At 36.8% G+C, this 15834-nt stretch overlaps 1 protein-coding gene across 1 annotated transcript in view; it reads right to left on the bottom strand.

Annotated features, from left to right (window-relative positions):
- Positions 1-15834, bottom strand: part of NDST3 (N-deacetylase/N-sulfotransferase (heparan glucosaminyl) 3) — a 163548-nt gene that overhangs the window by 50723 nt on the left and 96991 nt on the right. Inside the window, exons 4-5 of the mRNA XM_012645372.1 lie at positions 12352-12537; positions 7287-7415 (exon numbers count right to left, since the gene is read on the bottom strand). Of these exons, the coding sequence (XP_012500826.1) occupies positions 7287-7415; positions 12352-12537 (315 nt within the window). The remainder of the gene's footprint in view (positions 1-7286; positions 7416-12351; positions 12538-15834) is intronic.

Genomic DNA, 15834 nt, shown 5'->3' with positions numbered 1-15834 from the left:
TATGTTGTATGTGATTTTGCTGTCATATTCAAGAAATTGTTGCCAATGTAACAAAGCTTTTTCCTTATGTTTTTATCTCAAAGTTTCACAGTGTCATGTCTTACATTTAAGTCTTTAATCCATTTTAAATTGATTTTTTTTGTATGGTATATGATAAGGGTCCATTTTCAATCTTTTGTATGTGGATATTTAGTTTTCTCAACACCATTTATTGAAGAGACCGTCCTTTCCCCATTGTGTATTCTTGGCACACTTGTTAAAGATCAATTGACCATATTTGCAGGAATTTATTTCTGGGCTCCCTATTCTGTTCCATTGGTCTATATGTCTATCTTCATTACAGTACCATACTGTTTTAGTTACTGTAGCTTTGTAATATATTTTGAAATTAGGTAATGTGATGCTTCCAGCTTTGTTCTTCTGTCTCAATATTGTTTTGGCTATTTGGGGTTCTTTGTGGTCCATATAAATTTTAGGATTGTTTTTTCTATTTCTGTAAAAAATGCCACTGGGATTTTGATAGGGATTACATTGTATCTGTAGATTACTTTGGGTAATATGGATGCTTTAACAATATTACTCTTCTAATCTATAAACACAGGATACCTTTTCATTTATTTGTATCTACTTTAATTTCTTTTGGTAATATTTTATAGTTTTTAGTGTACAAGTCTTTCACTGTCTTGGTTAAGTTTATTTCTAAGTCTTTTATTCTATTTTATGCTATTGTAAATGGGACTGTTTTCCTAAATTTTTTTTTAAGATAGTTTGGTGTTAGTGAAATGCAACTTATTTTTGTATGTTGTTTTTGTATCCTGGACCTTTATTAATTCTAAACAGGTTTTTATTATTATTTACGTGTATATGTGTGTGTGTGTCTGTGAAGTCTTTAGGGTTTTCTACACAAAAGATCACGTCATATGCAAAAAGAGAATTTTACTTCTTCCTTTATGACTTGGGTGCCTTTCCTTTCTTCTTCTTGTTTAATTGCTCTGGTCAGTCCTTCCAGGACTATGTTTAATAAAAATGATGAGAGTGGGCATTCTTGCCTTGTTCCTAATCTTAGAGGGAAAGTTTTCAGGTTTTTACCATGGAGAATGATGTTAGCTGTAGATTTTTTCATATATGGCCTTTATTATGCTGAAATAATTTCCTTTTATTCTTAGTTTGTTCAGAGTTTTTATCATAAGAAGGTATTGAATTTTGTCAAATGCTTTTTCTGAATCTATTGGGATGATCATGAGTCAGTTTCTCTTCCTTAATAAATGTTAAATAAAAACCATTAATAGGTACAAGGGATAGTTCAGAAATGGAAGACACATTCTCTGCCACCAGAAGCACATAGTGTAATAGCAAACCCACAATTACAATGCAGGGTAATAAGCACTTTCAGCGTCTGCAGAGGATGCTACAGGAACACGGGCGGGGCCTCTAAATCACAGGAGAGGAGGTCTCCTGAGGAGGGTGACCCCTAAGCTAAGTTTTAAAGGAGCACTTTTGAGGTAGAGAATATGTAGTCAGTAGTAGAGAAAAGAGAAAGTTAGACACATGAAAAGCAGCTGTTGGGTTCATGTTAAAGCACTAAGGGAAGATTAATATTAGCAATTCTCACTTTCATGGACTTTCGAGCTGCCTTGGACTCAGAACACCCTCCAGGTTCCATGATCCCTGAATGTTCAGCTTTCTGGGGTCCCACTCACCCCTCATGTGAGGTAACTCGAGTGAGTCTCTAGTCTTTAAACCAGAAGAACTTAACAAAAACAAGTCTATGTACAGAAAGACAATTACACATGTGCAAGAATGGTATATAACAACACATAATTCATCCCCACCCAACTTAGCAAAAGTTTTACTTATGCTTTTGGTTTGAGAATTATCTTAGCAAGACTCAGATTTCCTTTCTTTTTAATATTCATTGTTATTATTATTTTTTTTTACTAGGTCATTAGAAAAGTCAGTTTCTCTTCCTTAATAAATGTTAAATAAAAACCATTAATAGGTACAAGGGATAGTTTAGAAATGGAAGACTCATTCTCTGCCACGCGAAGCACATAGCGTAATAGCAAACCCACAATTACAATGCAGGGTAATAAGCATTTTCAGTGTCTGCAGAGGATGCTACAGGAACATGGGGGGCGGGGGGCTCTAAATCACACGAGAGAAGGTCTCCCAAGGAAGGTGACCCCTAAGCTAAGTTTTAAAGGATAGACAGGAGCTAACTCTATTTTAAAATCCAGTTCAAGCTAGAGTTCTCTGGTCACTTAGAAAGACATTAATTCTTGTTGGTTTTTTAAGTCCCACTGCAGATTTGGGGTCATTTTCAATTCTGATACTTTGATCCTAGGTTCACAATTTCTACAGCAGTTTTTAGAAATGTTTGATTACCAAAATTATTTCTACATCTTCTTCCTTTGCAGGATTTCCCAAATTTGCTTGGTCATAAGAGCCACCTCAGCACATGACGAGTGTGCAGAGCCTCAAAACTCTCCCCTGGGGGTTCTGCCGCACTGAGTCTGGGTTTGTGTTAACCGAGTGCCTGGCACTCATTATACACATGCTCAGGAATTTCTTCTCTACTGTCTAAAGTTACTGTTACCATTGATTTATTTTTCAGCAAAGGGTTTTCTGTTACCAGAGTGTTTTCCAGGACTAGTAAATAAGAAAAGAAAGAAACATAAAACTTCCCATCAGGACAAAAAGTTGTTTCCTTTTAGATGAAATTTATAGATAAGCACATACTACATACACACATGAAATTACAGTTTTTTTTATAGTTCAGTGTGGGTTAATTTCTACTTATACAGCCTCTCTCCTTGTGGGAGTGTTGTTTTATTTTAATTGTAATCCACTCATGTGTCACTCCTAGCTTGAGGCATTTGCTCTTTTCACATCCATGTTTATGTTTTTTCTTTAATAAGGTAAACACAACTTAGATCTAGCTTTCAGGGACAGTTCTGTGGATGGCTGATGGTTTGATGGGGAATCATAACACTGTTCTGCTGTCGGGGATTTGCTCCACTTGAAGTCAAGAAAGCGTGGTAAGAGCATGAATCTCGTGGCAATCCACGACGTTTTCTTTGCATTAACAAGTAAAGTAAGGACTGACTTTGTCATCAGGCATGGTGAAGTGAGGTAAAGTGTTCTACACGTATCAACTGTCAGTGACTCAATCCTAGTCTGTTCATTTCGCAAGAACACAGGCAAAGACTCACAACATCTTGTGATTAGAAATGAGAACACTGAACCAAAGGTGATGTCTTTGTTCAGAGAATTAGGGATGATGATGTGGCTCCCACAAGAGACACAATCCTGTCTAAAGCAGAACTGTTCCATTCAGCACAGTATCCTTTTGTACAAGTATATATGTCATAAATTTTATAGGATTTTATTTATTGAGGGCAGATGCGGTCATTTTTTGTCATCTTCATAAATTTTAGTTCTTAGTGTCCTTTTACATATTATTTTATATGGGTACCTAAAGTTAGTAGACTCTTCCTCACTATTAAAAAATATATCTACATATGAGGGTTCTCTGTAGAATTGTGAATTGATCAAGAATATTTGTGTCTGAGTGTATTATATTGTTTGGATAGAGATTTCGTGTGTGTGTGTGTGTGTGTGTGTGTGTGTGTGTGTGTGTGTGTGTGTGGCTAACAGTGACTCTGGGGTGGTTCCAGTGGTTCTCTCCCACGGTACATCACAGGGTAATTCTTACCATGCTGAATCAATCAACAAACACTTCAGGTCTGTTCCTCAGCCTGACAGGCTCTCAAAGGCAGAATCAAATTAGCAAAGCCCATGAAACCAATAAATAAAAACAGGATCTCATTTATTAGTTTAAAATGAGGAATTGTAAATTAGAGAGGAACTGAAATACTGTATAATTACTGCCTATACAATTAGAGGGCCCTTTTCTGGTAGTCAGGTTGCATGGGAACTATTCACCAATTAAAAGAAAATTTATAAAATTGTATTGCAAATTATGGTCTCAGCAAGTTACCAATGTATTCTTTTCCTATAGTAGGATCTATATAAGAAAGCAAACCATAATGGCGAAACTGCCAGTTGATTTTAGAATCAGAAAAAGTAGAATTAGAAGATTTAAAGTCTTAATGGTCCCAGGCTCAGATAGCCTGTTGGGTCTCCCTCCCAACTCGATCTGAACCTTAAAGTCTATGAATCAAAACCTCTGCATCCAATTGGATGGAACTGGAGACCATAATCCTAAGTGAAGTATCTCAGGAATGGAAAAAAAAATACCACATGTTCTCACTAATAAGCGGGAGCTAAACGATGGGTACACGCAGCCACAAAAAGACGTAAAGGACATTGGAAGCTAAGAAGCAGGGAGAGTAGTGGGGGTGAGGGATAAAAACTTACCTATCAGGTACAATGAATACTGTCCTGGTGGTGGACACTGAAAACTTTGACTTCAGCATTATAGTCTGTCTATCCATGCAAGAAACATTTGTACCCCCTTAATATTTTGAAAAACAAAACAAACAAAACAACCTCTGTATCCAACCTACATCAGAGGTGTCCAGGCCTGTGACGCTGGAAATACTGATTTAGAGATGGCCAAGGCTTTCTCTTCCATCAACAGTGCTAACGTTTGTCTTTGTAACTCTTTATTTTTATTCAATTCACGTAATTGACACTTCTTTCTTCTTCAAGGAAAAATACTTTGGTAACAGTACAGCATTTCAGGCCAGAGAGTTATTCTGTTTAACGAGTCTTTATCTTTGCTGTGATCTAATCCTGTTTAAGTCTGAGAGACACTTCTTACTCCAATACTGGTAAAAGTTACCAAAACACCTTGATATTATGGGAAAAAATATAAAACCTTACTAATTAAAGTCCTGCTTCTATTTTTATTTTCAACTCAAAGGTAATTGAATGTATTTAAGTGCCATGTTTCCAATACACATCTACCTTTTGTAGTAAATGACAATCTCATTTGGCATTTTCAGAAAAATGGCACTTCTAATTGAGGCCTGGATTATTACTTAAACTTAAAACAGCTATCTTTCAAATACACTGTGATCAAAATTCATATATTTCTTGCAGCTAATGTATATTTTGATTCCATCAAGTTTTCTCATTCTCGTTCTGACCTAATAAAGAATGTCATCTGCTATATTAGTAGCATGCCTCACTGCACCGGGGCCTTTCTCAATTTCAACACAAACTTTATCCAGGCATTTACTTTTAGGATGGAGAATTCATGGGAAACATCCACACTTCTCCTTACCCTGTTCTACAAAGCGGACATCACTGATTAATGATAGCAATCTTCCCTGTAGCTAGCCTTGGGATAGCCTAGACGTAGGCTTCCACCCACATGTCTCCAGGCAAGTAGAGTCGCTTCCGGTATTGGGTTTGGTGTACCAGATAAAGTTAGTTCCGGATTCCTTGCCTATCTTGTGGTATCTGACAAGATTTCTCATTTACATGGAATCCCAGTGTTTTTCTGAAAGTAATTATCCATTGAAAGTTTTCTGAATCCAGAAAGGACAAGTTTTGTGAAGATTTTCCCCTACTTTTTGTTCCCTATAAATCTCATCAAGACAAATAAAATTGCAAAGATTATTGATAAAGACTTGAAAAGCAGTAAGGTTTGCTAACGAGTTTGCTCAGTTTGTCCAATTAGTGTCCAAGATTAATGTAAGCTTTACTATAAGATTTTTTTTAATTAAGAAAATAATTTGGTTTTTAATTAATGAAAGACAATATTTCTTATCACAAAATGGGTGAAATTCTCAGCATAAATCCATTGTACATAAGTGATGTAATTTTGAATTTCTTCCATATTACATGAAACTCATTTGGTTTAGAAATTCTGAAATAACAATACTACCAGGAATTTTTTAAGCACCAAAGCAACTACTGGTTTAAAGAATCAAATAGATGATTATCTGTTCATAATCCTATTGCTAAGAAAATATAAAACATCAGAATTTTACAGATGATAACGTGTCTTAAAATTATTGGTGAAAATGTTAGCATTTTAAGAGTATTTCAACTGATTCATTAGTTCATACTCAGGCATTGGTTTAATACTTTCTGCCTGTGTATTACTGTACTGGTTGAATTGAGAAAAAAGAGAAGCAAGCTACATAAGGTGACTCAAAAGATATTTCCATTTGTAAAGAATAGGTAAGTTAGGAGACTCAGATTATTTCTGATGTATAAATAAGAGTTATTTGTATTTTGAGGATCTGAAGATTGATAAACATTCCAAGGCCAAATGCCACACCACTCCAAAGTATCCTGATTTTTGAATATACATGCAGATTTTACCCAAAGATGAGTTGCCCTTACTTCTATCCCATTTTCTGGTAGCTAAAAAAGTAGGGAGAGTAGACGAACACAAGCAGAAATAAATACATCCACATGAATACAAATAGAGGATGAACAATATCTGCAAGTTTTATTTGCAGGGCCTGTAAACTTAAGGTCAAGAAAAGGGTCTTTCAAATTGTATTCTGCTTATCCCTATCTTATTCAATTTTTTTTTACAGTTAGAAACTTTTTCACATTTGGAAATAATTGCATTTTTTCATTGTGAATATTGCTGCTAATGCCAGGGGCAAACCCACACATCTCCTGATAAATAAACTTAGCTTTAGTTTTCATGTTAGTGATTTTTGAAGGGAAATAAAATCCCTCCTTTTTCTTATACTCCTTACTTCAATTAGTTCTTTCTCTACACAACTTCCTAATACTTGCCTCAAGCATAAATATGTACAAATGGTTCACTGTGGAGCGGACACCCAAGTATTAAGAAGCAAAGGAGTACCCCATTAAATAGGTGCTCTGCCTCAGGCTGTGCCCTAGTAAGACAGGATTTAACATAAATGTAGAAAATATGACTATATTTGCTTATCTCATTCCTCTACCACTGTGCTTACACATTAACTTTAAATAGGAAAAAAAAGAATAGAGGTAATGGTTGCCTAGATGAAAAATACTGGTCCCTGGTGGAACTAGGAGGGTTTTATAGGTGAAAAATCTTATTCTCCATAAAAGCAAGAATCTCTAAATTCTGATCACTTTCCAGTGCAAAGGAGAATCTGCTGGAACACTTCCTTGGTTCTGCCATAAATTTCTCATGTTACTGCTACTTTCTAGACGTGGTTCCGTTCAGTTTTTACTACTGTTTTAGAGCAGAAGTTGATATGGACTTGGCTGATGACTGCCGAATCCCGAGCCTCTTTGTCAGGGTAATTTTTGACTTACTCTATCCTTGATCGTTATTAATCTGGAGAATAATTCAAAGTACTTACTGGGTTGAGGACCACAGTGAAGAAAAGTTCACCTCCTTGGATGCTCCTGTCCAGCTCTTTGGGCCCTCCTGGGTATTCTTTGTAGAAAATTGTGTGAGTGAAAAGCCCACAGGTTTGTCTTGGAAGAACCTGAAGGAAAAATTAATAAGTAAGAAAAAAGCTCCTTTCAACCAATTATTTGTTCAAACTTAGCTTTATTCTCGTGGAAGATACTGCACGAGCTGGTGTCATTGTTCAGCTCTAACTAGGGCCGGGGCAATCCTTCACACTCTGGGAAAGATGGAGTGATATTAGTATAGAAGAAGTAGTGAAGAAAGTGGAAGAAATATTTTAAAACTAAAAGAGGTTTTGAATTACTTTAGCCACTTATCTGCTTTAAATCATAAAGTCAGTACTTCTAGTATGAAGCCTAGTATAGGAAAAATAGTTAAGTAAAAATGAGACTTTAAAAATATTGGAATTGTCTGTGCTATATTGTAATCCTAGTAGGCAAAAATTTAAAGATTAACACTTTCTGCTGAATTCTATTCTATTCTGCTGAATACATGCATTAGAAAATGAAGTCAATTATCAACCTAACGTGCTTCTTAAGAAGTGACATTTTAAATCACAACAAATATCTGAGACACAGATCACAGTATCTGCTGTAGTCTGAGAGGCCGCAGTAGCTGCCCCAGATTCTAAGTGTGAAACCTGCCAGTTCCAAAAGTGAGAAAGAGATTATCCATTTGATAAGCAATTTTTAGAAAGTGCAACAAACAAAATGACAAAAGGTCTCTCAGGAAAAGGTATTCTTTTCATCCTTTCTATATGGAATCTATTGTTTTCTTCAATTATACACATTTATGACAAGGCCATTTTTTCAAATTTTTACAGCTTTCCTGATAAAATATGAATGTAATTTTAAAAGAAGGTGTGAATGAAGGCTGTGCAAGATGGTAAAATCTTCATCTAAATCTTGTATTATGACTTCCCGGTGACCTGTGTTTGTCACTATCCACCTGAAGTAGAAGAAAATTAATGAATATACTTCACAGAGCTACAAATGTGACAGAATCTTTCACAGGTAGGTCTTCTGCTTACTTTCCTAAGCAAATCCATCTTTATTTTTTCTACCTTGACTTTTAAAACACATTTGGTTTAGTAAGTGCCTTCAAAGTATTACCTGTCCAGAACTTCCCATGTTTTGTAACCCTCTATAAACATACTAGTTCCTTTTTCTTTAGTTTGAATTGTATTATAATAAATTTTGACCTAGTCCTTGGAAAGTTTTCTTAGAAAATATAATTCTCAGCTGAATCAATACATCTCATTTTGCTGCAAGTCAAAACTCTATATATCCTATTTATTTTGGTAAATTGTTAAAAATTATATCCTTAGAAGTTATTTTATTTTGAAGAAATAGTTAAAAGAACTTCAGTTTAAAGAAAAGAATATTAGCTGTGGTGATGTCTATGTTTAAAAGCATTATGCATTTTCATAATGCTGTGTAGAAAATCAATGACAAAAAAGAACTAAAGGCAAACACATTCTAACTGAATTAAATATATTTCCTAACAATTTTTAGAAATGTAATGTTTTAGAAATAATAGAATTTGGAATGCATTTGGAATAAATGGCTTATGTAACATTTATTCATTTACTTAACAAATACTTATTCTAAACTCTATGCTAGCCCAAGGCATAGAGTTAGTTCTATGCTAGTGGAACTAGTTATGGGCTCTATGGTAACACATAGCACAGAGTCAATTCCATGCTAGTGTGCTAGTTCTATATACTAGTTCCATGCTATTTCATGTGAAAAACACAAAGATGTATGTCTTCTACTCTTGAAGGATGTGAGATGTATCAAGGTAAGGAGAAAGACCCAAAAGTCAAATAATAAAATGCCCACATGTGTTCAACGTCAGGTTACTGTTATATTTTAAAAGTATGTGACTCTTAATCACTTTCAGGGTTCAGTTTTGAATATCTTGCTGGGAAAATTATGGAATACATACAGAGCCATCCTTGGAACTTGCTAGTGCCGATTCTATGCAAAATGGAGAGAGAAGTGAAAAGAAATTTGAGTTTTGTCTATTCCCTAAATTATTTGAATTTGAACACAATGAAGAAGAAGTGCCAGGTTCCTGGGTGGTCACTCCTGCTGTTGAGTATGAGGATCACTGAGTCCTGGGAGAGTCAGGACCACCACAGGGGGCTGAGGAGATGACCAGGAGTGATTGGGGTCACACTCCACTGCCTCGCTTCTTAAGTTTAGTGCTGCAGAATGAGCGTGTTCCTTGAACCAGCTCTCTGGTGCTAGAGAACGAACTTAGGCATCCCGCTGCAGACTGCCCTCCAGACTGGGCATGCAACACTGTCAAATTCAAACTCTGAGACACTGATGACCGCCGGAAACCTGACAGCTGCTGACAGTAAGTGGGAGATGATTATGATAGCCATGGTCAACAAGCATCTTGGCCAGTGGGACCTGATGCCAATATCCTGTGCCTAAGGCCTCAATCAGGAGTGACTGCCAATAAGCACTTCTGGGGGCTCCCAGTAAAGACCACCTAGAGCTTTGTCAGCAGGATTAGCGGTAATCTCTGCTCATGAGCGTTTCCATTAAAAACAGTAAGTGCATAGTCAGGATGTGTAGTCTATTTTCTTAGAGGTCTCCGGCTCTCTGCAGAGAGTCACATTTAACAAGCAGGGGTTAGAGTAGAGAGTCCTGGTTTTTCATCAGTTCCTTACTGAATGAGGATAAAAAATTGCCCACTTGAAAACGCAATAAAACTGGAGGCCCAGAGACTCTGGTTAAGGCTCAAACACCGTGAAATGTAATTGGCTTTTTGTTCCTAATGGAATTAAAAAATGGCATGTTGTATTAATAGGAATCCAGAGGAGAATAGTAGTTACAGGCTGGGTATGAGTTAGGCATTGAGCTTCTATATACTAAGGAGCTTTACATTCAGTTATATAAGACAAGTGACTTGATACTGAAGATAAAGGGAATAGAGATAGGTAGAGAGTAGCCAGAAGTCATTCAGTGCAAAGGACGGCAAAGACATGGAAACAGCAAAACTATTATGGCCCTTTTGGCTGGAGTGAGTCTGTGTAAGCTCCAGGGAAAGAGAAGATAGAAAGGTCCAGGCTGTTTTCAGGTCTCTGAAGAGCATGTTAAGGGGGTGTGGAAACAACTGGAACTAATCAAAGTTAGGAAGGCTAGGACGAAGGCAGTGATTTGGAAAGATTAAAAAGTTGGCACTGTCTATGCATTGGGGAGTGGATGGAAGATGTGAACAGACAAAGTGGAAACCAGCGCCACAGTGAACACACGAAAATTAAGACAGTGAAGTAAGATGGCGGCTATGGGAAATGAAATAAAAAGCTACAAAGAAATTAGTGATGAAACGTAGAGACTGATTGGCAGTGGTGGTGGTGGTGGGGGTCAGTGTGATGTTTGAATTGCAGAGCTGAAATAAGAATAGCATGATTAATAGCTGGTTTGAAGGGAAGATAATGTGGTTTTTGAGTTTGGTTTGTGAATGAATCATCAAAAGAAATTTTCCCTCATCTCATACAACAAAACATGAGCGTGACCTAAGATTTGCTCCTCAATTCCCCGCTTTTTTCTTTACAATCCCTCCCTAGGAGGACATATTGGCTCCTGTGGTCTCAACTTGCTTCTCTATTCAGATAGCTTCTAGCCCTGTCTTCTCTCATTGCGTAATCAACTGTCTGCTGAACATTTCTCACTTGGAAATTCTCATCCAAGAGCCCACAGACCAAATATAGAGAGTTTCCATGGATGGCTGCAAAAGTAGAACCACAGGGGTAGTTCTATCAAAACAGGACATCTGTTAGAGCCTTGATTACCTGCAGGATTCATGCATTTATAATATAGATAAAATATGTTTTCAGGAGAAATTAAAAATATAACCCAGATTTTCTAAACTCTTTGGTCAGAAGGCTGGCAGCTTGAGGAACAGTGAATTCATTTTCAGTACATGGGAAGGGCAGACTGCGATAAAATGTGGCCAGTATGTCCCCATCTAGTGTTTATAACAGTTTTTATTGAGAGAAAAGTCAAGATGGGAGTTTATCCAAGTTAAATGTCATTATCCACTCTGTAATTTTTGCAGACATTGGAAAACTGTCTGAAAAGAAGTCAGTTACACCTAATTCTAGAGGATAGACATCTCTTCACACATGTCAGTTTGACAGAGTGTGATGGCGGCTCACCACTTAGTGTTCTTTTTCGTGGTGTCGCTTGCCAGTGTGCGAGTCTAAATTAGGAGGCTCATTCCTAGCTTCACCATACTTTCTTTGGATTTTCTGATTTGGGGAAAAAGTGGGATTTAATTACTTACTTTAAGAGGTCTCACAAAGTATTAGGTACATATTTTGACAATATACATTTGCCACCTTGTGAAAAACAAAACAGGGAAGCCCTGGAGAGAATTAGACAATGGCAATAAATGATTTAATTAACATCATCTGTCATTTGCACTCCACATTATTATCTGTTAATGATTATGCAGGACTTCGCATATGGCTTCTTGCTGCAAATAGTTGAGTTTTTTTTTAGCTTAGCATGGTAAAGAGAAGAACACAGTTTGCCTTGTGAAAGGTTAACAGAGAGAGAGTTGGTGTTAGTTTTAGTTTTACATATTAAATAACTTTTCAAAGAAATGATGGTTACTAAAAATTATCTTCAAGTTAGATGTAATATTTTCTTAGTATTTTAACATCAGTGTCTGCTTACCAGCAGTAGTGTCAGTAAAAAAAAAAAAAAAATTTTTAGGCCATTGCACCTCAGCCTGGATGAAAGAAAAAGACCCTATCTCTAAAAAAAATAAAAAAAAAAAAAAAAAATTTTAGTTATATTTGAAGAATAGAAGTGACTTTAATTAAAACATCCTTTGCTTAGATATGACAAATATGCTTCCTGCAGCATGCAGCCTTCCCTACAGTTATGCTTGTAACATTTGTTCTTCTTGTTTTTTCTTTCTTCAAATGAGGAGTGTAAATCTGGCAGAATTAGTTGCCCTGTCTCCTATGCATACCAGAGAAAGCTCACCATGATGTTTTTGTGGATAAAGCCCCTCCGGTATCTAGCTGGTTTCAGATGTGGATATTCTTCAGTGCTGGTGATTTTAATATTCCAAACCTTCTTCCAGGCCTCGTAAAGCTGAACGTGTACCGGGTAGACTCCTGAATGATGAGGGGACACCGCGTAGCCCATGTCCGTAGGAATGCCGTGCTCCTAAGACCAAGCAAACGTTAATTAGAATGTGTGATGATTTACCTTGAATCCATTTTACCCCAGGATTTTCAAATTGTACTATAAATACATTTAAATCCATCATCACTTAATTGTATAGTAAAATTAAAGTGATTAATATTAAGACCTCCAGACTTCATGAAGCCTGGTAGCCATCCACCAGTCTTGATTTTGGTATTTTTGTGTTTGAGAAGTGGTGGGACACAACTCCTGATTTTGATGAATAATTTGAAAGAGTCTCCATTTAGTGCATCCTCATCACAACCACATCCTCATCTGGTTTTCTACTGCTCACAACTTCAACAAGTAAAATGACAAACACTTACTACAAACAACATGCAGCGCTCCCCACAGAATAAAACCAGTATTTATTAGAGGGACAGAACACATTCCAAGTTCATTAGGTCTGCTGACAGGATTTTACTTTGTCTACTGTGCAGGTTCTACAAAGTCTGTCACGTTTCTGTGGGTCCCTCAGCATGTGGGCCAGTAGTAACAGACAGTGTTCCTTGCCTTGGGAGAGGCATACACACTTTTGATTGGATAATGTGGTAAAACTCTATAGAGCAATTTTCTTTGAAGTGGAAGCCCTTATTATGAAAGTAGAAGGTACTGAAAAGGTAAAATATTCTGGGAACTTAGTTGATTTGAAGTCAAGTGTTTGTACATAAAACAAGTCCAGCTTTTAAAAAAAAGGATAGAGGAAAATTGTACAGGAATAAAAAATGAACACTCTCGGCTTCAGCAGCTGACGTGTATTTTTTCTCCTGAAGGTTTTTTTATTTTTGTTTGTATTTTTCAATTGCTTAAAAAAAGTCCTCAAAAGTTCCACTCAGTTAGGCTTCTTTTGAATCGGTCATGGCTTTCTTCTGCCAAAGAGCAATTTCACACACACAGAACCATAGACTCAGGCTGCGAAATGGATGGAATGGATGTGGAAAAAGTTAAAAAGGTATGGCTAGCTTTGTTTTCCAACCTAAATGGTGACAGAAGAAGGAAGCGTACGAAGTACCTGAATACAGAAGGAAAACAGGTTCCCAATGGTTTGCCATTACCTAAGTACCTGCTCAGATTCCTTCAGATGGCATTAAAAAGCCCTCAAAATTTGGTCCCCACCTACCTAACATAGCCTCATCTCCTATCAGCATTCATTCCCCACTCCATTTTTGATGATTTCCTTCATGCCACTGCTGTACACTGTACACACGACTCAATTGGAATGCCATTTTCTTCTTATCTCATAAACTCTGTTTATTGTTCAAAACTCAGTTCAGCTGGCTGGAGGTGAGGATGCTAAAGATGGAGCCACCACATTGCTGCTGTGAGAAAGAGAATGGGTGGTATGGGAAGTGGAGGGGACCGAACCTGTGTTTCTGAAAGGCGAGCAGGAAAGTCTAACGTTCTTCATTTTACTTGCATCCTTTATATAAATTACCATAACTGTGCCATTATTGTCAGATCATTTAGAACATCACTAAAAACTGAATTGAGATATTCCATTGCTTTTTTTTGTTAGTTTTTAAAAGCTCAAACTAAAGCAATTTTTTTCCACTAAGACTCATGTGTCAACACATAATGTATGTTAGAAAAGATCAGTGAAGTGCTCCTCTAAGGGCTTAAGAATAAGGGCACAGTCATAAAGACCAAATGAATTGCAATCATGGAAATAAAAAAATGAACAATTATAAGTTAATGGTGTTTTGAAGAGCATGGGAAGACGTAAGGATGAGATTCACAATGACAGGAGCTACATTATCAAAATCCAGTATCTGCAGATTTGTAAGAGATTGTGCAGATCAAAAGCTCACAGTAGTTTTAATTGTCTGCAAGTAATCAGCTGTGTCTTGAGGACCCCATGTAATAAAAGGATGGTCCAGCACTGCAGAGACATTTTCCTTATTTTGGATTATTTAAAAACATTTGGCAACCAGTGTATACACAGTTTTTGTTTTTCTTTCTAGCTTTAACTCTAAAGAAATATTGGGGCTTTTTAGTTTCATCTTTTATTTGTGTGCTGGTGCAGTGTGGCCTTGTGGTGGGAAACTCCACTTCAGGAGTCAGCAAACGACTTACGAGGTCTAAGCCTTCCGTCCCATTCTCCAAAATGTGGGTCATAAAAGTATTTAACTCAAAGGGGTTTGGAGGCAATTAAACAGTATAATGCAGGCGAAGCATTCAGTGCAGTTCCTGAAACATGATACACATTTAATGACTATTCTTTACTCTTATTGTCAATTACTACCATGCCTCCATTGTTTCTGTATGCTATGATCCTACTACTCAACTATAATGTGGAAATTATGAAACTACTGGCCTAAAAGAGATAGGTTGTTTTTTCTACTTCCACTGTAGATCTTGGGATTCTTTCTCAGGAGGCTTCTGTGTTAAACCCTGACTTCTATCCAACCCTGGGCCACTCTCCTGATTTGTCTATATGCTCTCAACCACTGCCACGTGGTTCCAGCCTGTGGATCACTGAGTTAGTAGGATGTCTCTTTTAAATGAGTTTTAGATAAAGGCAACATAAATTTGCTCCCAAATTTGCATTCAATACCAGAGAGAAAACCTGGAATCTTACTGCGTAGAGAAGTCTGGACGCAGATTATAGGTAGTATGATCTGGAAGGCAGACTGTCATTTTGTTTTTTTTTAATTTTCATTTGTCCTTACAGATAGAACATATTTTACTTAATAGTTTGTTACCTTAACTTATAACCTGTAGATATTTAAACATATTGTGTGTAGATCTCTATTTGCTTTCTTGCTGGGACCTGCAAATGTTAGAGGCAAATCTCCCAGTATGCGGATTGCTTTTTTTTTTTAATTTCAGAATATTACAGAGCTACAAATGTTTTGGTTACATAAACTGCTTTTGTGTCATTTGAGCTAAAGTTATAAGTGCACCCATTCCCCAGATAGTGTGCATTGTACCCGTTAGGTGTGAATTTACCCATCCCCTCCTCCCCCCTCCCTCCTAAATGATTTCCAATGAATGTTATTTCCATATGTGTACATAGGTGTTGATGATTAGTTGTAATTTAATAGTGAGTACATATGGTATTTGTTTTTCCATTCTTGTGATACTTCAGTTAGAAGAATGGTGGGACTGCAAACTAGTACAACCTCTATGGAAAGAAGCACGGAGATATCTCAAAGAACTAAAAGTAGACCTATCATTTGATCCAGCAATCCCACTACTGGGCATCTACCCAAAGGAAAAAAAGACATTCTATAAAAAAAGACACCTGCACTCTAACGTTTATGGCAGCGCAATTCACAA

This window comes from Propithecus coquereli, unplaced genomic scaffold (assembly GCF_000956105.1).
Source record: "Propithecus coquereli isolate 6110/MARCELLA unplaced genomic scaffold, Pcoq_1.0 Scaffold232, whole genome shotgun sequence".
In the NCBI taxonomy this organism is placed as follows: domain Eukaryota; kingdom Metazoa; phylum Chordata; class Mammalia; order Primates; family Indriidae; genus Propithecus; species Propithecus coquereli.
The sequence above is the reverse complement of the archived record's forward strand: the minus strand, read 5'-3'. Positions and strand labels throughout refer to the sequence as shown.